The sequence below is a fragment of the Desmodus rotundus genome, chromosome 3 (assembly GCF_022682495.2).
Source record: "Desmodus rotundus isolate HL8 chromosome 3, HLdesRot8A.1, whole genome shotgun sequence".
Classification (NCBI taxonomy): Eukaryota; Metazoa; Chordata; class Mammalia; order Chiroptera; family Phyllostomidae; genus Desmodus; species Desmodus rotundus.
In genome coordinates, this window is record NC_071389.1 from 192730717 (window position 1) to 192751067 (window position 20351).

Here is a 20351-nt window from a genome sequence, read left to right on the forward strand (position 1 = left end):
TAGTGTGGTTTGCTTAAGTGCTCATGTGAGGCTTCACTCAAGCAGAGGTTCTAGCTGAAAACCCTCTAAAACATCCACACAAAGAGTAACTTAAAAAACCTCTCGCACTGCATCCTTACGCTTCCCGTGAAACCCCGAGAAGATGTGAGGCGAGTGTAAGATTCCAGGGGGCGGGCCCGGGCCAGGCTTTCCCGGGGCCCTGCGAGCGGCTCTGAAAGACTGCCCTCCTCGGACGAGGTGTCACACCAGTTTAGTGGGCCTCTGTCCCTCGGTTTCTTCCTCCTAAAGCTGGAGTCGAGGGGACCTCCCATTGGCCAGGAGCAGTTCGTGGTGTGCTGACACACTCTCCCTATGAGGGACACCCACGCTGTGACCAGCATTAGCTGGATGCCCAGCCATGTGGCTGTCGGGTGTGGGTCAAGGTCGTGCACTGTCAGGGTGCCCACTTGGAGGTGTTTTGGAAACTTCAGACCCCTCACGTCAGCTAAGTGTAAAAGCCTACCTGCCGAAAGCGCTGGTGAGAACGACAGAGGTCTCCGAGGGAAACAAGTGAAACTTGACTTTCCCAAGTGCACCGGCTGGTCTCGGTGCAGTGTCCAGCCTACCGGACCGCCTCTCCCGCCCTCACCTATTTGAAGAGACACTCCTGCACTTCGCTATCTTATAAAATCCCCTCCAGAGTTACAGACATTGCTGGAGTAGTTTTCTTAACTGGACAAACAATTAAAGGTACATAGAACTTATAACATCGCCCTGTGACCCAACATTTATCTTACCTGGTTATGATTTTTAAACCGATTTGCCTGAAGTCTGCATCTGTAGGTTAAGACTCTGCTTCCACCTAGTGCAAGAAGGCATTCCCTAAACAACACTGAGTAGTCTCTGTTTAACTTCAGAGTCCCCTGCCGTCCCCTGCTGTCCCCTGGGACGCGTTCAGACTCTGAGACACTCAGTGATGTAACCCTCAGACTCACCGTAATTGGGTCCCCTCTGACCGGAACACGCTGGGTTTGTGATCAGTGGTTTTTCCACTCACTTACACCAAGAGTGTTCGTTAAGTAGGCCAAATGTATCCAGTGTTTTTCGGGTTTGGAAGGGGTCGGCGAACCGTAGTGGATGCACCACCTGTGTCTGCGCTCCACGTCTTCCTCGGTAAAGGCCGGGCCAAGGATAGGGCCTGGTGAGACGGTGGTCCGGTTCAATTAGCCATGCACGCTCAGTGCTGGGCACTCTGTAGGTGGTCAGTAGAGGACAGTGGCTCTCACAGGCATCGTGAATTTTGATGGTGGCTCTCGGATTCTGAAATCAGCTAGGTCACCCGATTTAGAATGTGTGTTTCCTAGGATGTCAGCCCCTTGATACCAGACCCAGGAGGAGTTCCATGATCAAAGGGTCCTTCAACCAGAGTAGTTTTGGAACGGCCACAGTGATCCCTTTGCAGCCATCCGCGGTGTCCACAGCGTTCCTGAGGGGACTCGCCCCACAGAGCCCCATGCATCCGACACTGGAGCTTTCTGCCAAGTCACCCATGGGAGAGCCTGTGCGACTCGGCTCAGCGATTCCCCAAGCCAAGACCGCGGACCCTTTGGTCACTGAAGGCCTGCTGGCATCCCTTTAACAAGTGCTAAATTACCCCTTTAACAAGGGCTTAGTCCGAGTTTCCTGCTCGCAGGGGGGTGGCCTGGGGCTCACCCTCAGAAGAGCCTGGCATACCAACGCAGACCAGAACAGACAGACCAGGAGCAAGACGGAAATCCTGTCATCGCAGAGGAGAGAGGAAAATCCCGTCACCTAGGGAGGGACGCAGGCCTGCTCGCCCTGCCCTCTCCCTTGAGGGAGCTGCCCTTCAGGGCCTTGTTAGCTGCCCGTGGACCCAGGAGATGCTGGAGCCTTCCAGCCGTGCTCTGGTGCATTCACCCTCCACTTCTTTCCTGCTGGCTTCTCCTGCACCAGGCTCCCCAGTTTGGAGATGGTAACGGTCAGTAGAGCCTCTGTGAGGGGGCCTGTGGGGCAGGGGCAAGCCCCCACCCCCACCCCTGGGCCCTTAGTGCAGGGCCGTGCCCTGGGAGTTGACAGAGGGTGCCTACTGGCAGGCCAGCCCCTCTGGGCACCACACACCTGGGGCTGTTGGCGCCAGGTTCTGTCCTTGTGAGCGTCATTGGCTTCAGGTCCCTAGCCCCTCTCACTGGGCCAATGGTGTGTTTCAGATCGGGAAGCTGCGCAGTGAGCTGGAGATGGTGAGTGGGAATGTGAGGGTGATGTCGGAGATGCTGACGGAGCTGGTGCCCACCCAGGCAGAACCTGCAGACCTGGAGCTGCTACAGGTGAGCGCACAACCACCCCCCAGGTGACTTCTTGCTCCTTTGACCACATACATTCCTTCCCCACCATGCTTACTCTGAACTCCTTGGTCACCGTGGGAGATGTTAACACCAGGGACTTCAGACTCTATCAGACTGGGATGCTTAATAGCCCCTCTGCCTCAGTTTCCTCATCTGTGAGGTTGCTGTAAGAATAGCCTTCGTGGTACAAGTCTGACATGAGAGTTTCATAAGCTTTTGCCTGCCCTGGGCCTGGTTCAGGAGAAGCTCCCAATAAATGGTATTGAAAAGAAGCTGCTGGTGAGATTTCCAGCTTTCAGAACATACGCTTAGCAGGCAGGCGTGAGAGAGCAGCGCCGGCTTTGAGATGAGAGCGTGGCTGGTGTCAGGAGCCGAGGCAGGCGGGAGCTGTGGGTTGTTGCTCCTGCGTGTCACTCGATATTCCCACAGCCCCGTTCCCAGCTGGTGAGGAGAGGGCACTGGGGCAGAAGGAGCTGGGTGTGGGAAAAGGCCCCTTCCCCGTGGGGGTCAGTTCACAGAGGCACTGAGAAAGCTGGGGGGCCCGTGGGGGCATGCGGTGCTCAGTGTGATTGTCTCACTTCGTGTCTCTCTCCCACTAGGCCTCACACTCCTCAGGTCAGGGCTGCGTCGGGTGCGTCCCTGTGTCACTGTGACTGAGCGAGCTTCCCTGTGTACTTGCTCTGGGGTCCTTACCTTCGGGGGGCAGAGAGTAAAGTCAGAGTCTCGGAGTGGAAAGACACATGCCTGTGAGGACCATGTGAGGGCTTATGAGAGAGGCTTCAGTGAGTTAGGGAGCAGTAGGTTGCTGTTCATTTTCTGTGTCCCGAGCCCGGGCCTCTGGGTGTAAGTGATTGCTGGAGCGGGCGGGCGGGCTGGCACAGGGACAGCTCACGTGCACTGACCTCTTCCCACATGCTGGGCTCTGATGTGGGCGCTTGACATACATTCACGTAATCACTACCCTCTTCTGGGAGGTAGGGACTCTTATCCCCATGTTCCAGGGCAGCAGGCGGAGGCAGAGAGGTCATGTAATGTGCCCAGGGTCACATGGCTGGTAAGCAGCGGAGCTGGGATTTGAATCCAGTGGCCTGGCTCCAGCTGCTGCTCTTGAGAAGACAAGGAAGTGGGAACAAAGCCCTAAGTGCGTTTGGTCATGGGAGGAAGAGAGGGGAGACCCGCCGGCTGTTGAAAGTCACACTAAGAGCAGATAAGGAAATCCCAGGAGGAGAAGGCCTGACCTAGGAGCAGACGGATAACAGGGTCCAAAAGAACCAAAATCAACATTGGGGCAGTGTCCAGTCCCGATGACACGTCCAGGAGAAGAGGGTGGGGGTGTGGCCACAGGCACCTGTCCGCCAGGTGGTGGGTACCTGAACAAAGAAACACTCCGTCCGACAAGTGAAATACTTACAACACTAGCTTTTCACTTTCCTCTTTCTCCCAGTCATGTTTGAATGTGTAACGCTTGCTGACTAAAAGGCGGCAGTGCCACGGCGACTGGATGAATGCAGTGTGGGACCCCAGCACAGAAACGGGGCGTTAGAGGGTGACGCCTCTGGTGACGCCTGAACAGAACCTGTGGTTGAGTTGACAGCATTGTACCAGGGGTAGTGTCTCCGTCTTAACAAACGCCAGACTGAGAAGCTGGGCGTGGGGTTTCCAGACCTCTCTGTATTGTCCTGGCAACTTTTTTGTAAATCTAAAATCATTCCAAAAGAAAAGTATTTTTAAAAAATAAGTCAGTGAGAATAATGAAACAAAAATTCAAAATCGGGGTTAGTGGACAATAGTTGGAGTCATCTGGTTCATTTTTTATGTTTTGGTTTAAAAACAAAAACCCAGAGAAGCTGCGGCTTGTTCAGCCAGCCTCCCGGCAGCCCCAGTTTTCCAGCTAAGCAGAGATGGCGGCCAGGACTGTCTTCTGAAGTCTGCGCAGAGCCAGGTTCTACCAGCGACACCCTTTAGCATGCTAAGTGTCAGAACACTGAGAAGTGAGATTCAGAGGCTCGCTTTTAGAACCCCTGAAGCTGTTCTGCGGAGCTTGAACTCCAGTCTGGAAACCTCTCGGTCCTCCGAGGCACCCCCAGAGACCAGAGCCCACCCGTTGGAGACGGCCTCGCTCTGGGCCCAGTGGCCACAGTTGTCTCGCCTGCTTCCTCGGCAGGAGCTCAACCGAACATGCCGAGCCATGCAGCAGCGGGTCCTGGAGCTCATCCCCCGGATCACCAACGAGCAGCTGACAGAGGAGCTGCTCATCGTCAACGACAATCTCAACAACGTGTTCCTGCGCCACGAACGGTAGCCCACCCCGCCCTCTTCCCTTCCTCCGGCACTCCCCACACCACTGCCCATCTGTCATCTCCCTCTCAAACACCAGCTGGCCACCCGGTGCACGTGTCCTCAGCTGTCTTCTTCCAGCGTGGGCGTGCATGCCCAGCCTCCCACCCACCTCTCATCTCCTTGCCAGAGTTAGCCCCGCACCTGTGACCCTGCACCTAGCCCAGGGATGGCAGCGCTGCTGGCTATGAGCACGGGCCCACAGCCAGGCAGGCCTGGACTGCGCTTGCTCCCTCCACCGCTGCCTGGCTTTGGGGCTTGGGCCCACTTGACTTAATTAGGGCTCTTTGACTACAAGCCACTTAAATCATTTCTGGCTGAGTTAACAAAAAAAAGAATCTGTTAGATGAATAGCTTCTATTAAATGCATAGCTTTAGAATCCAAAGAAGAGTGAAATAGCAAGGCCTCCCAACAGAACAGGAAGGACAGACCCTAGGGCTGCTCAGGGGTCTCTGGGGCAGAAACTCCTGGACCTTGTCCCCAGGGTGTCACTGCCAATAAATGGGTGCTTGTATCATTCTGTTCAGGGGTCAGATCCCCCAGAGGAGCTGTGGCTCCCCTTTGTCGTGCCCACCGGTTGGGGGATGAGAGGGCCCCTTGATGGCAGCCCCACCAGGATCCTGGGAAGTGGGGGACAGCAGGTCCCCAGGGAAGCAGTCAGGTGCTATTACAGCAGAACGGAGAAGGGGTGCTGGGTCTGCGGAAACAGCGTCCCCCACACTCCTCTGTCTCTGTAATACGGGGCTTACGGTGGCCTGCCCTGTGGGGTGACTGAGAGTCCACGCAGTAATGCCCAGAAAGCTCTGGTCAGTCCGGGTGTCTGGTCCAGGACCCCGCTTATTCTGGCCTCCTGCACCCTCGTTCACTTCATATCCTTCTCCATCAGCAGACACACTCGGAGTGATTCTAAATCAGTTCGGGAGTGGGGTGGGGCTGCCACAGGCCACATCTGCCGGCCTCTCCTGCTCATTGTTCCAGTGGAATAAAAGGGCCCCTTCCCTGCCATTTCGGGGGCTGGGCTGTGAGGTGGCCCGAGAGGTGACTGGAACCCCTCTGACCCCCACTGGCATCAGGCCTGGCGTTGCCTGACGGAGCTTCCCTGCTCACAGCCACTCATGCACAGTGCCTTCACGTGCTTCTCCCATCTAGGAGGCGGGCCCTCTGTCACCCCTTTTTAGTAGACTGGGAGACTGAAGTTCAGAAGGGATGGAATCTAGCCACGGTCACACGGTTAACAAGTGACAGGACAGGACTCAGACCCCAGACCAAGGCCTTCTTGGCCCCTCCCCACCACCTGGCCTGTCTGCAAGTGGGCTACGTGTCTCGGTGCAGCGTGAGGATGTGTGTCGTTCTTACCCCGTCACTGACAGCCACTGGTGCGCACAGGCACACAGCGTGTTGCCGGGCAGGCTCCACAGACCAGCGCTCACCTCTGCCGGGCGCCAGGCATGCCCATTTCCTCCTCTCCCCTCGTCTGTTCCTATTTGCTTGTCTAATGCTGGTTGTGACTGGATTGGCCACATAATGGACAACCCAAACCGGGACGCTTCTGCAAGTGAAGGAAAGGCCCTGTTAGTAATTCCCTGGGGACATCAGGCGTCAGCCCGGTCTGTGTGGGACAAGCAGGCTGTGTCATCACCGTGACCAGCCCGCTGCATGGTCGGGCCCAGGGGGCAGCAAAGCCCTGCCTGGGCCGTGCCAGGGGCTCTCTCAGACTGTCTCTTCAACTCAGCCCCTTCTTCCTCATAGGTTTGAGCGGATCCGAACAGGCCAGACCGCCAAGGTAAACCGCTTCCTTCCTGTGACTAGATCATGGACTTGTTAACAGGGAGAAGAGGGGCTGTGCTCACCTACCCTGCTCCCCATGTCCTGGACATAAGGTGCCTTCATATCTAGGCTCCTAAAACAGTCCCCTTCTAACTTTTTATGTCCCTGTCCCTTTAAGGCCCTGCCACCAGCTGATGCCCAAGGGTCTTCCCAACCTCCCAGAGGGAGCAGCAGAGCTAGAGGCCAAGGGGAAAAGAAAAACTCCTAAGTCCTAGCTGCGCGGGCCCTGGTGGATGACAGCTCCTTGGGCAGGTGCCCGAGCTTCAAGCAGAGGGGACCGAGGCTGCAGGCAGGGAGATGACAGTGGCCTCTCTCTCCCCCCCAGGCCCCAAGTGAGGCCGAAACGGCAGCTGACCTCATCGACATGGGCCCTGACCCGGCAACCAATGGCAGCCTCTCGTCCCAGCTGGCAGGGATGAGTAAGTGTGGAGCACCCCTGCAGTTCTGGGGGTGCTGTCCTGTGACACAGTTGGAGCTGGAGCACCACCAGCAGAACATCAGCCTAGCCCTCACCTCACTGGGGCCCCAGCCGTGGCGCAAGGACCAAACCCGTGGGACCCTTCCCCCACAGCCCCACAATGGCCGAGCCCTCTCGGGTCTCAGAAATCCCACTGTCCTGAGACTGCCCCTCGACACTGAGTTCTCCATGGCCTGAGCCATCTGGGTGAGCTTGGGCAAGTCACTTGAACGTCCTGTGCCCCTCTTCCTCTGGAATGGCAGGAATGGGCCCTTCCTCCCAGGCCGTCATGAGGACTGAGTGAGCTCGGGGTGAACCTGGCTTAGACCAGTGCCAGGCCCTGAGCGCACTCCCAGCATGCGCTGGCAGTCGCTGGAATATCACTGTGATTAGTGTTAATGTTACTGACGACCTGCTTCGTGCCAAGCCCTAGGGAATCATTGTGAGAGAAGTGACTGCCCACAGTCCCTCAGCCAGCGGGTGGCCTACCCCATCCATGCGTCCTGCCCTGTCTTACCCCCGCTCCAGCTGCTTATCCAGAGCCCGCCCTGGGCCTGGCAGGAAGCAGCTTGGCCGCGGTGTATACAAGGACAGCCGGGCGGAGTCTTACGTGGTCCTTCTGTCCCTGCAGACCTGGGCTCCAGCAGTGTGAGAGCCGGCCTGCAGTCTCTGGAGACCTCTGGCCAGCTGGAAGACGAGTTTGACATGTTTGCGCTGACACGGGGCAGCTCGCTGGCTGAGCAGCGGAAAGAGTGAGTGGCCCGGCCCCACCCTGACCCTCTACAGTCGGGTGCTCCCTGCCAGAGAAGAGTCTCTGTCCAGGTCCCTGTACCCCCCTTGCAGGGTGGGCACACCCTGTGGAAAAGCACAGAGCCCCCTGCCTGTCCCCTCTCAGGATGGCAGAGTTCCTTCCCCCCGAGTCAGTCCCACATGGCCCAGAGAGCTCGGTGGCCAGGTGGCAGAGCTGGGCAGGGGAAGGACAGCCTGTAGGTTGATGACCAACTGTGTGCCGGAATCTTACACAAGCTGATCAGATGAGGAAACTGAGGTACAGAGAGGCTGGGTCCTTTGCCCCGCCTCAGGCAGCTCAGTGGCTTCCTGGGGTGGGGGCCCATGTCTGTCTGGGGCAAGAATAGTGTCTCCAGCCCGGCTCAGGCCCCCACTGCACTATACACAGTGCACCAAGGCCTCCGGGGCTGGCAGGGAGGCACCCGAGGGGCCCGCAAGGGCTTGCGCAGTCAATTCTGCCATTCCATGCTCCCTGTTGCCCCTCTCAGGTCTGCCCACTCTGCCCCAGAGCTGGGCTTCCGTCCTCCCGTGGGGTCCATTTTCAGGGAGATGCTTTCAGCAGTCGGGCGTGTGGCCAGCCCCTGACCTCCACTTCCCACGATGTACTGTCTGCAGGCATGTCAGGGAAGCAGTGTGCCGAGGCTTGTGTAGGACCCCGAGTCTGAGCTGGGCCTCGCCAGAATGGACAGCCGAGGAAAGCTCTGGATTAAGGAGCCTTCCTAGTAGGCCCTCCAGCTCCCTAGTGGTAATTCTGGTGTCTTTGGAAACTGTCAGCCGGCCTCCAAATGGCCTAGAGATACCCTCTCTTTACTGGCAAATCCAGGTGTAGCCCACCTGGGTGTGTGGGGTTGCCCACAGCCCCCTGCCCACTGGCCTGAGCCAACTCTGGGAAAAGGAGGGCTGATGAGCCCTGAGCCACTTCATTATTCAGGCAGAATCCATAGTCTCAAGCCCAGGTGCCCTGGGCCCAGCAGCCCACGGTTGCCATGGAGTTAGGAATGCTGTGAGGCTGCTCTGCAGGCAGAAGCTAATGAGTCCAGTGGGACTTAACAGCCAGGAGGGTGACCCACCCCAGTAGGCCTGGCAGGTGGCACACTGGCCACATCAGAGAGCCCCTGGCACCTGGCCCAGCTCGCCAGCCTGGCTGAGGTTTGCTATTCCAGAAGCAGGGCCCTGAGGGCCAGAGAAAAGCACACCCAGAACATTCTCTCCAGGAGAGAGACGTGCACACGGACCAGCGCCTGCGGTGCGGAGTGCTGTCCTGGAGGGGTGTACCAAGCACTGTGGCCTGGACAGCAGGGTGGGGGACGTCGGGATGGCCATTCCAGGCCATTGGGAACAGCCTGTGCAGAGGCGCAGAGACGGGAGAGAGCGTGCGAGCCGGGTGCAGGGCACATGGACCAACACAACATCACGTACCTCCTCAGGCCACAGGTTCTCAGCAGGCCCCTGGGATTGGTCTCCACCCCCCCCCCCCAGGAAGTGCCCTGCAGGGGACAGGAACGTGCCCTAGCTTAGAGTTTCTTTATCCTCTGTTCTCCTTCCTGGCCCCCTCCGTTTTGGTCCAGCTGGGTCTCTAGCCCTGGTCATGTGACTGGCCTTTGGCCTCCTCACCTTGCGCTGTTCTGTCTACCTGGGTATCCAGCCCACACCTCCCCCTGAACTCTGCCAGCTCTGCCTCCGTCCACCAGAAAGCCAGCTCCTTGTTGGGCCTGCGTTTCTGCTCCAGCCCTGACCACAGCTGGCACAGTCCCGGCTTCCCCACCTGAGCAGACCCTTCCACTCGGCACCAAGGAGACAAGCGCATCTGAGTGAGCCAGGCCAGGGCCGCCTTAGCCAGGCTTTGCCGGAAGCAGGGTGGCTTTTCCTCAACTTCTGCCACATCATCGTTCTGAGGACGCACTCCACTTCCTCCCATGCCACTGTGTCACCCTAAATGGCCCAGGTCCAGCCCCCTGCCAGCACTGTTCCTGGGACCATCGGAGGAGCAGCCCTCCCTCCTATGCTGGGTGTGGGACTCCAGATGCCTGGTCCAGGTCTGCAACCCCATCTGGGCCATGTGGTCATCCTCCGGTGGGTCCACTGGGCCCTCCACTGCTGCAGGCCTGGCCCCCGGGATGGCCACGCTTCGGCCTTCAGGCTGTGCGGGTGTGGTTGTGAGAGAGACAGAGACAGAGGGAGAGAAGTACAGGTGATGAGCGCAGTTAGGAAAGAACACACAGTTCGAGTGAAGGGCAGCATCCGTTTCTGTGTGTTCCCAGACGTGCCCTTTTCTACCTTTGTCCACAAGGCACCTGCCGTGTCTTGGGCGCAGGGACAGCAAATGACTCCTCCCACACCCTGAGTGAGCAGCCCCTCCCTGGGTCAGGGCACGCTGCACAATTTTTGGCAGCGCTTCTGCCTCAGCACTGCCCAGTGCTCACTGCCCAGCGTTAGCCAGGGGTGCTAAGCTCCTCTCCGGAAGGGCATGAGCACACCGCCCGCCAACAGCTTTCAGGTTGCTCCAGCAAGGCCCTGCAGATTGTCCCCGGCCCATTTGCCAGGAACGAGGGCGGTGCACCCGGGGATGAACTAGCTGGTGACTGCACTCTTCCGGCTGACTGCCTGTCCCATGGGAGGGAGGGGGCGGCAGCGCGGCTGCAAGGGAATTTAGGGCGGGGGGCTTGTTTAAGAGGCCCCTTGAAGTACCAGCCTGCCCCATCCCCAGAAGGGCAGATGGGCATTGCCGGAGTTAAGTGTGACAGGGTGCTGCCTTGGCTTCAGCAGAGTGTCGGGTGCTCCCCACCCCACACCCACCCACACCTGGAGGAAGATCCCTCGTCTCTACCTGCACAGGGATTTCCCTTTGTAACTGGGGCCCTGGGGCTTGCTTCTTCCCCACAGTGCCGGACTGACCCAGTGCTGAGGTCTCACCTCCTCTGCCAGTGGTTCAGAGTGTGGGTAACAGCTCTTTCCAAGCATCAGGGCTGTGTCCCCGGGATGTCCCCTGCCTTCCCTGGACACCCCCTCTGTAGCAGCCAGGGGACACACCCAAGCCCCCTCATTAGCCCAGGTCTTCCTCCCACTCCTGGTTTGCTCTCTTGTTCCTGCTAAGAGTTCGCCTCCCATCCAGCGGACACCACCTTCCCTGTCCGCATCTGCCCGGGAGCTGCCATGCCCACCCCTCCCAGCTCCTCACCACACCCCCCAACACCTGACTGGCTGGCAGCCTTGGAAGATGGTTAGAATCACCCCCCACCGCACTGCCAGGCTGGGAGGGATTGGGGGGGGATGGCCACACGGTGAGCCAGCAGCCTGCCTGCTCCCAGCAGCAGAGTGGAGTCCCCATTCCGATGTAGCCATACACAGAGCAACAGAACAGTTGTCACCCTGGATCTGCTCAGAAGGGTCCGGAGATAGGAATTCTCCACGAGCATGGGCTCATTGGCTCTCTGTCTCATCCCTGGGGTTTGGCCAAATCTGTGGCAGCCATTGGTAGTCTTGTTCTGGCTTTGGCCAGCAACACCCTCCTCCACTCCTCCAGCCGTGCTGCTGCTGGCCATGCAGCCCATCCCGGATCCCATTCCCAGAGGTAGCAAGTGGAGCCCTTCCTGCTGTCCCAGGCAGGCCTGCAGGTCAGAGGCCTCCCTGGGGCCTGAGCCGGCCAAGCCCAGGCACGACCCAGGTCCACACAGAGTGTGAGTCCAGCCCGTCCCTGACCATCTCCCTCCATCTCACACCAGCTGGCATGCCTGGTGCAGCAAGAGCAGCATCTAACGGCCATGGTGGCCTCTGTTTCAGGGTGAAATACGAAGACCCCCAAGCTACGGACAGCCTGGCTGGAGCCCTGGACGCCCGGCAGCAAAGCACCGGAGCGGTGAGCAGAGGGCCCAAAGGGAGGCAGGGAATGCTTGCCCCCATGTCCCCCGATGTGCCAGGCACTGAATCGGCACACCCACCACCCTGTCCTCATTGGTTGTCCTCTCGGCCCTTTGTAGCTAATGTGAGTGTTCCCATTTCACAGCCAAGGAAACTCAGCCCAAGTTCACACGGTGAGAAGGTCAGAGCAAAGGCTCAGGCCTGAGTCTGAGACACAGCTGCGGTCCGGCAGCCTGGGTTCTCTCCCCAGCGCCACCTCACCAGCTGTGTGTCCTTGGGCAGATGACGACCTTCCTGACTCAGTTTCTTCATCCGTATACCGGAGCTTACATGCGTCTACATGATTAATGAGGATGCATAAGAGGGTGTATTTAAGGTGCTTGGCAGAGCCTGAGAGCTCAGTCAGTGTTCTAGCTCACGGCCTCTCTAGAGACCTGTTAATTGTGGGAGTGTGGACAGAGGGCGACAAGAGAACAGAACTAGAGCTGCAGCGTCTGCCGCTGCCCCTCCCAGCCTGTCAGCCTTGCGTTTCCTCCCAGCTGCCTGCCTGCCTTTCCACCCTGTGACCACAGGGGGGCACCCTGGGCATCATTTTAGTTCCACTTAACTGCGGAGTCTGTATTGAGTGAGGGCCAAGTGCCAGCACTGAGCACGCTCTGTGGGTGACCCCTTCCCCCTGGCAGGAACTCCAAGCACACTTCTCATACCTTTGAATTTGTTTCCGATGTTGTCTGGACAGTGACAGTTTCTGTCCCAGTAATGGACAGAGTTGCTCCGTGGGAGGTGTCAGAAGCGGCAGGACCTGGGGCTGGGAGGGGCAGGGGCAGGGGCAGTGACTTGGCCCCCAGAGGAGGGGGTTGGTGGCAGGCAGCACAGGGCTTCTGAGGCCAGGGTGGGACTAGCTGGTGGGGACAAAGCCTGAGCAGCAGCAGGGACCAGAGGGCCTCAGGGGCCCCTGGGAGGACTGTGGGGTTCGTTCTGTGTGAGGAGGAAGCAGTGGACAGTCTTGAGCAGAGGGGGATGTTCGTCTGGCTTCTGTGGTAGCAGGAGCCAGCGCGGAAGCTGGGAGGGCAGTGGGGAGGCTGTGGGAGCCGCCCGGCCTACTGTCGGGAGGGGGAGTCCCCGCTAATTCCCAGAGACTTCCCGGCATCTCAGGAGTCGTTCCCATGTCAGCTCAGGGCACGACCTGGCCAGCGAGGGAGTCGGGGGCCCCTGTACGTGTCGTGCCACCTGTCGCCCGCAGAGCTCCCATCACTGCACTTGGTGAGCCGTCGTCTGTCGAGCTTGCGCTCTGGGCCAGGCCCTTGCTAAGCTCTCTGCGACCCCCTGACCGGTCACCACACAGCCCCTTAGGGTGTGCCATTGTCCCCTTCTGTGGTGAGACACTGAGCCCCAGGGGGAGGTTAAGGGAGCCGACAGCTGTGACATCCTTAGCGTGGTCCTGGCACACAGTGAAGCATCTGGTCTTCATATACTGCCGGTATATTTTTTCACCTACAGACAGAACACCAAGACTTAGAACTGTGATGTAATTTTTCCTGGGCTCTCACACCTAGTGGTCTGTGTGGCTCTGAAGCCAGCGTTGGTAACGAGGACCCAGAGGGCCCAAGAAGTTCAAAGGGGCCAAGGCGAGCGCCTCTGCCCAGCCTTCCTTTCTGAAGGCCGCCATTCTGGCTCCAGGAGTCATGAGTCTGGGCACTCCGGAAGCCTGCCGGAAGCGCTTCCCTCTCGGGCCCCCTGGTCTCTCCTGGGCAAGGGGCTCGGGCCACCGCCCAGCGGGCAGCCATCCCAGCCAACCCCTTCCTGTGGCAGACAAGGGAACTGCAGCCCAGACAGATGTCACTTGCCCAGGGGCACACAGCAAGTCAGGGGCATGCTGAGAGCTAGAACCTGGGTCTCCTGGCTCCTCCACCTGCTTGCAGTTAGCCGCAGGGAGGAAAGACGTACACCTGTCTACTTGCAGAAAAGCAAAAACTGATAACTGAAGGCTCACTCATCTCTGATAACTTGAGAGCTTTAAGGCACTTCCACCAGATCGGGGTATGACTTCCTTAAAACCAGGTCAGTAAACACCTGCCGCGAAGGTGCTGAGGTCTGGCTGGTGGGAAGGCTTTCTCCCACTGAACCTTCAGAACGTGATTTCAAGCGCCAAGTACAGAGTGGAAGCAAGCGCCGGCCCTGTGGCAACCAGTGTTTGCCCCCCGCCCCAGCCCCCACGTCCTGTGACGTGTGGATGTGTGTGCCCGGCCCCATGTGGGGTCTGGTCTGCCCAGGGCGGGGAGGCAGGACTCGTTTCCCTCTCCCACCAGTCGGTCTGGGGCCCAAGGAGCCCCCTGCTTGCCACCCATAAACAGAAGGGGACAGGGTAAACCAGTGCATCTAAGCCTGAGAGTCCTGTCTGAATCCCCCAAAAGCCAACTGGCTGTCTCGGGGCTGCCCCGCGGGGTCTTTGTGGAGAGAGTGGGGACACTTTCCCTGCCCATTCAGGGCTCCAGTGGCCCAGGGTGTTGTGGTTTGCCCACAGTGAGGCACCCGCTGCTGCCACCACACCCACCACACACCTGCACACACATGTACATGCATCCACACACATGCATGCACACACATGCACACACACAGGCCTCCTAAGGGGGTAGCAGGCCTGCTGGCCTAAAGGCAGCGTCCCTGTTAGAGAAGCTACCAGCACACAGTGGCCCTCCTGCCTCCCTCAGCACCACCCTTTCTCACCAGATGGGGGGCGGCAGTGAGAAGAGCCTCAGTGACTGGATGGTGAGACAAGGCATGGTGAGGGGGGGCTGTCGCCGGCAGGGGCCCTGCCCTGGTGGTGCCTCAGAGGGAGCAGGACCGTAAGACCCGGAGGAGAGCAAGGGGCGCCTGGGTGGCCAAGGGCCTGCTGCGCCCAACCCAGCACTCGGTGTGGTCCTGCTCCCTCGGCCCCTCCGTACCCACTTCCAGCTCCTGAGTTGGAAGCAAGGCCTGGGCAACCCCTGTGACGGCTGGAGGCGACGGGGCTTGCCGGGCTCTGGGCGGAGCGCCAGTGGACAGCCAAGTGGTGAGGGAGCTGGTGTGGGCAGCCCAGAGCTCTTGCTGCTGCTGCTGGTGCTACTGGGAAGGTGGCTCCTGTGTCCTCTCTGGGCTTCCTGCTACCCACTCGGGGCCTCAGGTGCTGGAGACGCAGCTTGGGGGTCGAATGGGAGTGGTAGGAGAGAGACTCTCCCTCTTTCCCAAAGTGGCTCGCTGGCGACAGCGCTCCTGAGCGTCTGCTCTGTGTCGGGCACTGTGCGAGGCTCTTACAGCCTTCATCTCACGTGACCCTCACGGCCACCTGGACGGTAGGCACTGCTGTTACCCTCTGTAAAGAGGGGCGACGTGAGGTTCGAAGGAGTGAAGGGACCTGCCAGAAGTCACGCTGGACTGAGGGACTGAGCCACATTTGAGGCTCTGACTCCAAAATCTGCCCAGAACTTCCAGGCAGAACTGAGGAGCGGTCAGAGAAGGAAGCCCGCAGCCCCGGTCCAACCGGCAGCCCCCAGCCCCTGTGCAGGGGCCTTTGTGGCAGAGCCCTGTCTTTGTGACCTGAAGAGAAATGTCCTCGTGCAGGGTTTCCGCCCCTCTGAGTCCACCAGCCTGGCCTTTTCAGGTTCAGCACCTCCCCCACTTCAACCCTTCCGCCCTGAACTCGGTGTCTGCGGACACACAGGGAGCAGAACCTGGCAGCCCCTTGTGCATAGTTGTGCCCCCACCCCACCCTCAATGGCGACCCCTCCCTGAGCTGCGTCTTCATCGGATGGCCCTGAGCCCCTGTGCTCAGCCTCTCCCTGGGCCTATGCACCTAGCTCTTCCCCTGCAGCCTGGAGCCTTGCCCACACCCTCAGTGCGTGGGCGGTGGGTGTCCATTTTCCCCTCCTGGCCTTGCTCCAGCTGGTAGGGGCCCGCTTGCTGGCCCACAGCCCAGCCCCACGGGCAGAACCAAGGGTCCCAGGCAGCTGGGCAGGAACTCTCCTGGAGGGGATGCCAGGATCTCAACTCCCCCAGGGGACACGGCAGGTCTGACTGGCCCAAGTTCATAAGTGAGGAGGCTCAGGGCTGGGTGACTGCCCCTCCCTGCCTCACTCCGCTTCTGTCCTTCCAGATCCCCGTCACCCAGGCCTGCCTGATGGAGGACATCGAGCAGTGGCTGTCCACTGACGTGGTGAGTCGGGGCTCGCCCAGTTTGCCCCCCTGACAGGGCCCCCGTCTATCTCACGAGGAAGTGACTGGTCATGGGGGCAGAGTGGACAGCTAGTGGGTAACAAAGGGAGCATGACTATGGGACACCTCAGCAGCTGGAAGTGTCCCTTCTCCTGCCAGCCACCCACCTCCTCCCAGGCACTGCACCCCTCGAAGCTGCTGGCGCTGACCCTCCCTGAGCATGCTGCCCCATGAGGTCCCAGTGGGTGTGAGGGTACCCGAGGGGCCACAGCAGCGCCAAGCTCTGCCGCTGCCATAGCGCAGGAGGAGCAGCAGCACCCGTCTTACAGATCGGGAGACCAATAAGCAGCTGAGAGGGGTGCCTTGTCCAGGAGGAGGTGGGCGGGGGGTCCAAGCAGTCTCCCCCGCGCCCCCCGCCCCAGCAAGTTCCCTTCCCAGCATCTGCCACCCACCTCCCTGGGGGCCAAGAACCACATGCCTGGGCCCTTCCAGGCCCAGAGGCTGCTTTCTGCAAGCCACCAAGACCACGTTTTTGCCTGAGGTCAGGCAAGGGTCCACCTGTTCTGTCTGCGGCAGAGGCTTACCCTTCCCCAGCCCCCAGCTTGAGCATGCCTGGCCTCAGTCTCTGGGTGTCGGCCTTCCCCAACATAGGGGTGCGTCTGTCCACCCCACTAGACACAGGGAAGGAAAGGAAGTAGCACTCACTGAGGACCCCCTGGCACCACACCGTGTGCTTGGTGCTCTGCCTGTACTGTTCCCTCTTAGCTGCCCTCCAGCCCCGCGAGCTCTACCAAGCAGAAAAACCAGGCTCAGAAAAGGCAGCTGACACCCAAGGCTGGGTGGCTGAGAGGAGGTCCAGGTCCTCGGCCCTCAGAGCTTGCGTCTGGGTCACTCTGGTTCCACAGGCTGGGCCCTGCCCTGCCCTGCCCTGCCCCACCCCGCCCCGCCCGCTCCACTCCACCTCACCCCTGCCCACCTGACTTCTGCCTCCTTCTGCCTTCTCAGGGGAATGATGCGGAAGAGCCCAAGGGCGTCACCAGCGAAGGTAGTAGGCCCTGGCCCTGGCCACCGGCCCATGCCCTCCCCAAGCCCCCTGCTCAGGTCTCAGAGCCCACCCCCAGCCTCTCTCTTGTTTCTCTAGAATTTGACAAGTTCCTGGAAGAACGGGCCAAAGTGGCTGATCGGTTGCCCAACCTCTCTAGCCCCACAGCCGAGGGGCCCCCGGGGCCCCATCCTGGCAGCGCCCCTCGAAAGAAGACCCAGGAGAAAGACGACGACATGCTGTTTGCCTTATGAGTGGGGGCTGGCACCCTGCAGCCCGAACCCCGCTGCTCTCACACCCCTTGGCCGGGGCCTCTCTCACTCCTTCAGTGTTAAGGCTGCTTTGGGGGTAGCTTGTTACCCCCTTCTCTCCTCCTCAAGGCTGGGCCATACTGTTTGGGGGCTTAGGAAGACAGAGGTGAATCCAGGGGATGGGTTAGTTCTTCACTGGGACCCTGGCCACTCCTGCCTCCTTCCCCCTCTCCAGCCGACTGCTCTGACTTAGCTGAGACCTGGGTGGCCTGGGACAGATAGGCTGGCTGGTGGCCTCCCCATGCCCTGGTGATCCCGTCCCTGGACCCGTCCCCAGAGAAGCCCTCTTCGGAGCCCTCACTGCCAGTTGGAAGCTGGAACAGAAACTTCTGTTGCAGCCTTTGGTCCCTTCCCCGGCCCTTGCCTCATGGAGCCGGAAGACTCTGGCCCACTGTTGAGTGCTGGGGGTGTGGCCCTCCGCTGGGCTGCACACTGTCCAGTATGAGGCTGTGCAGTGGGGTGGGAGTGCCCTGGCCCCAGGCCTTGGGGCAGCTGCGGGGCATGCCCAGAGCTCCTGCGGCCCAGTCTCCCCCACTGCTTTTTCCCCACCCTTCCTCTTCCTGGAGGGTATGGGCCGCCCACCTGTTGGTTGATCCTCTTGCACTGGGAGAGGTGCCTTTATAATGCCCCCATTAAAGGTAGAAAACCACCCTGCTAGCAGCATTCAGCCTTCAAGGGGGAAGGGACTTCTTGGTGTCACTGGTGGCTGGAACAGCCTGGGCACTCTGGGCTGGGGTCCTCCAGGGGATGGCATCTGCAGGTGGTACAGGGGGAGCAGTGGGCCTGGGCCCCCAGCCACACTTCACCAGGTGCAGGCACCTCACACACCTGCTCGGCCACCGTTCACCCCATTGCCATCCCTCTGTGTGACGCCCCTGCGTGCTCGGGACACCTCACCACCGCCCCGCTTGGGCCGGCTCCTGCCCTGCAGCCGCGCAGCAACTACAGGCGGGAGCATGGTGTCGTCGGTGTGGGGAGATGTTCCTGCCAGGAGCAGACGGCGTCCTCGCCGAGCCCAGGTGCCAGGCACAGGACTCTGCATGGGCTCATGGGACCGTCACGACAGCCCTGGGCAAAGCAAAGGCACCACCTTGTCTCAGACGCTGAGGCTGGGGCTGCGACGGTCATGTGAGCTGCCCAGCTCAGCAGGAGCGCAGGTGCGGTAGTTTGTCCTGTGCCAGGCCCCTCCTCATGCCTCAGTGCCAGGTGGCAACCTCATTTGTCAGGTGACAACACTGAGGCTCTTCGCATGACTTGGCACACAGCCCAAGGAGCCAGGTCGGCTCGGGCGCCGGTTCTTATCTCAGTCCCGGCGGCCTGCAGGTGCCAGGTCTTGGGCACCACCTTTTCCGATCTGCAGTGTCCACCTTCTCCAGCCAGGAATTCCTGAGTCACTGCTGGCGACACATGGGCATCTCCTGGCCCAGCCCTCAGTAGGGGAAGGGAAGGGACTGGTGTGGACTGGGGCACTGACCTGCCTGAAAGGTCAGCCCACAGAGGAGAGCAGAAGTCGGAACGCCTGGGTCCAGGGGGCCCAGGCAGCTGCAGTGGGGCCTCCTGTCAGCAGTGGGCAGGCAGAGCACACACAGACCTGGACCAGCCAGCCCTCCAGGTGGAGCAGGGACAAGGAAAGCAGCCTGGGGACAGGTGCAGTGGGACCTGTCCATTCTCTAAATGGGAGGAGGCTCGTTCTAGCACAGGCTTCACAGCTTGCCAATGAGCAAGCCTGGAAAGGCATTGGTGGCTGAATCTACATCTCACCCCTTTCCCCAACCTCAGCCACCTGTTCCAGGGGTGGGGGCAGCTACCCCATACTCCCCTGGGCCCTTGCCCTCCAGTCATACTACACTCGGCTGGTCCAAACTGGAGGGTACCTGCCCCATCCTGCATCAGTTGGCTGTGTGTTCGCCCAGGTAAGGGGAAGGCTGTGGTTTTCACGGGGCAGTAAGTGTCCATCCAGACCCTCTGACCCTGGGTCATTTCAGGGACTTGACCTCCCAAGGGCGCGCACTGCCTTCAGGAAACCTCAGCTTCCACAACAGTGCCTTTGCGCCACTCTCCTGGACCTGAGCTGCTGCCCCGAAGCGGGGCCACAGGAGCAAGGAGGGTCCACCCAGGCATCCTGGATGGGCTCTGCAGACAGAGTGGGCGCTTCTGGAAGCCCCCTCTCTGGAGGTGGCTCGGGCTCAGGTCAGTGTTCCATGGTGACCACAAGGTGGCAGCAGAGCCACATGCACCAGGTCCTGCAGTGGGGCACGGGTGGGGTTAGGTGCCTGCCAGCCAGCCCCTGCACTGTCCCTCTCTGCCCTCAATGCCACTGCACAGGGGTCTTTGTCCCCACACCCGAGCCCCACACAAACTGCCCTCTGCCTCCCCACCCCATTTCTCTGAGTGGTGGGGCTGGGAGCTCAAGTGGGAAGGACCTGCAGGGAGATCAGATGGGGACCCCAGCCCTTAATTACCCTTAGGCTTCTGGGAAGGGTCCCATGAGATGAGCTGGGGGCCAGCAGACAGGAGCTCTGGGTGGGCACTAACCAGCCCTGCCCCCTTGAGCCCCCTGGGCTGTGGCACCTTCCATGGGGCACTCCCCCCAACACACACCTCCTCTGTGGACACAGCATCGGGTCTGTGTGTACTTCTAGTCCCACTTACACTTGTAGAGGAGCACAAGTCCACTCCAGCGTTGGCCCAGCACCACGGCTCCTCCCAGCAGCCCCTCCACATCTGCGACTTCCTGCTCCACCAGGGAGAAGCGCGGGTCCCATCGTCCTGCATGTATCCGCTCACCTGCTCCAACCTGTTGGTAGCCAGTTCCCTGCAGCCTCCACTGCCCCACCCGCCGATGTCCTCCTCACCTGGCCTGGGTCCCCAGGCACCTGGACGGACTGCCAGAGCCCCCGCCCAGACCCTCCTCACGCAGCACCTGCCCTGCCTGGTCCCGCCTAATGGCTCTGGGACAGACTGTTGAGGACTGGAGTGAAAGAGGAAGAGGAGGTTCCATTTTGCAGGCGATCGGCGCAGCCTCCCTGAAGTGGTGTCGGAGTACCAAACTTTTCTGCAGTTCTGGCACCGAGGCCTGCGAGCTGCGGCTGCCTGCCCTTCGCTTCAGAAGGCCCAGGAAAGCCCTGGCTCAGCGCCTTAGTTCACTCAGCAGCCCGTGCCCCCGACCAAACAGCAGAAGGGTGATGTCTCACAG

The 20351-nt window shown here is 60.2% G+C and overlaps 1 protein-coding gene across 2 annotated transcripts in view; it reads left to right on the forward strand.

The window, feature by feature from the left end:
* TOM1 (target of myb1 membrane trafficking protein) overlaps positions 1-17804 on the forward strand; it is a 40136-nt gene extending 22332 nt beyond the window's left edge. Inside the window, exons 7-16 of one of the 2 annotated variants that reach the window (XM_024579191.3) lie at positions 2208-2324; positions 4507-4640; positions 6430-6463; positions 6833-6926; positions 7596-7716; positions 11534-11609; positions 14342-14380; positions 15744-15803; positions 16808-16847; positions 16944-17804. In XM_024579191.3, the coding sequence (XP_024434959.1) occupies positions 2208-2324; positions 4507-4640; positions 6430-6463; positions 6833-6926; positions 7596-7716; positions 11534-11609; positions 14342-14380; positions 15744-15803; positions 16808-16847; positions 16944-17098 (870 nt within the window). In that variant the 3' untranslated portion in view covers positions 17099-17804. The remainder of the gene's footprint in view (positions 1-2207; positions 2325-4506; positions 4641-6429; positions 6464-6832; positions 6927-7595; positions 7717-11533; positions 11610-14341; positions 14381-15743; positions 15804-16807; positions 16848-16943) is intronic. The other variant, XM_024579192.3, reaches the window with a different exon arrangement.
* Positions 17805-20351: the final 2547 nt, after the last annotated feature.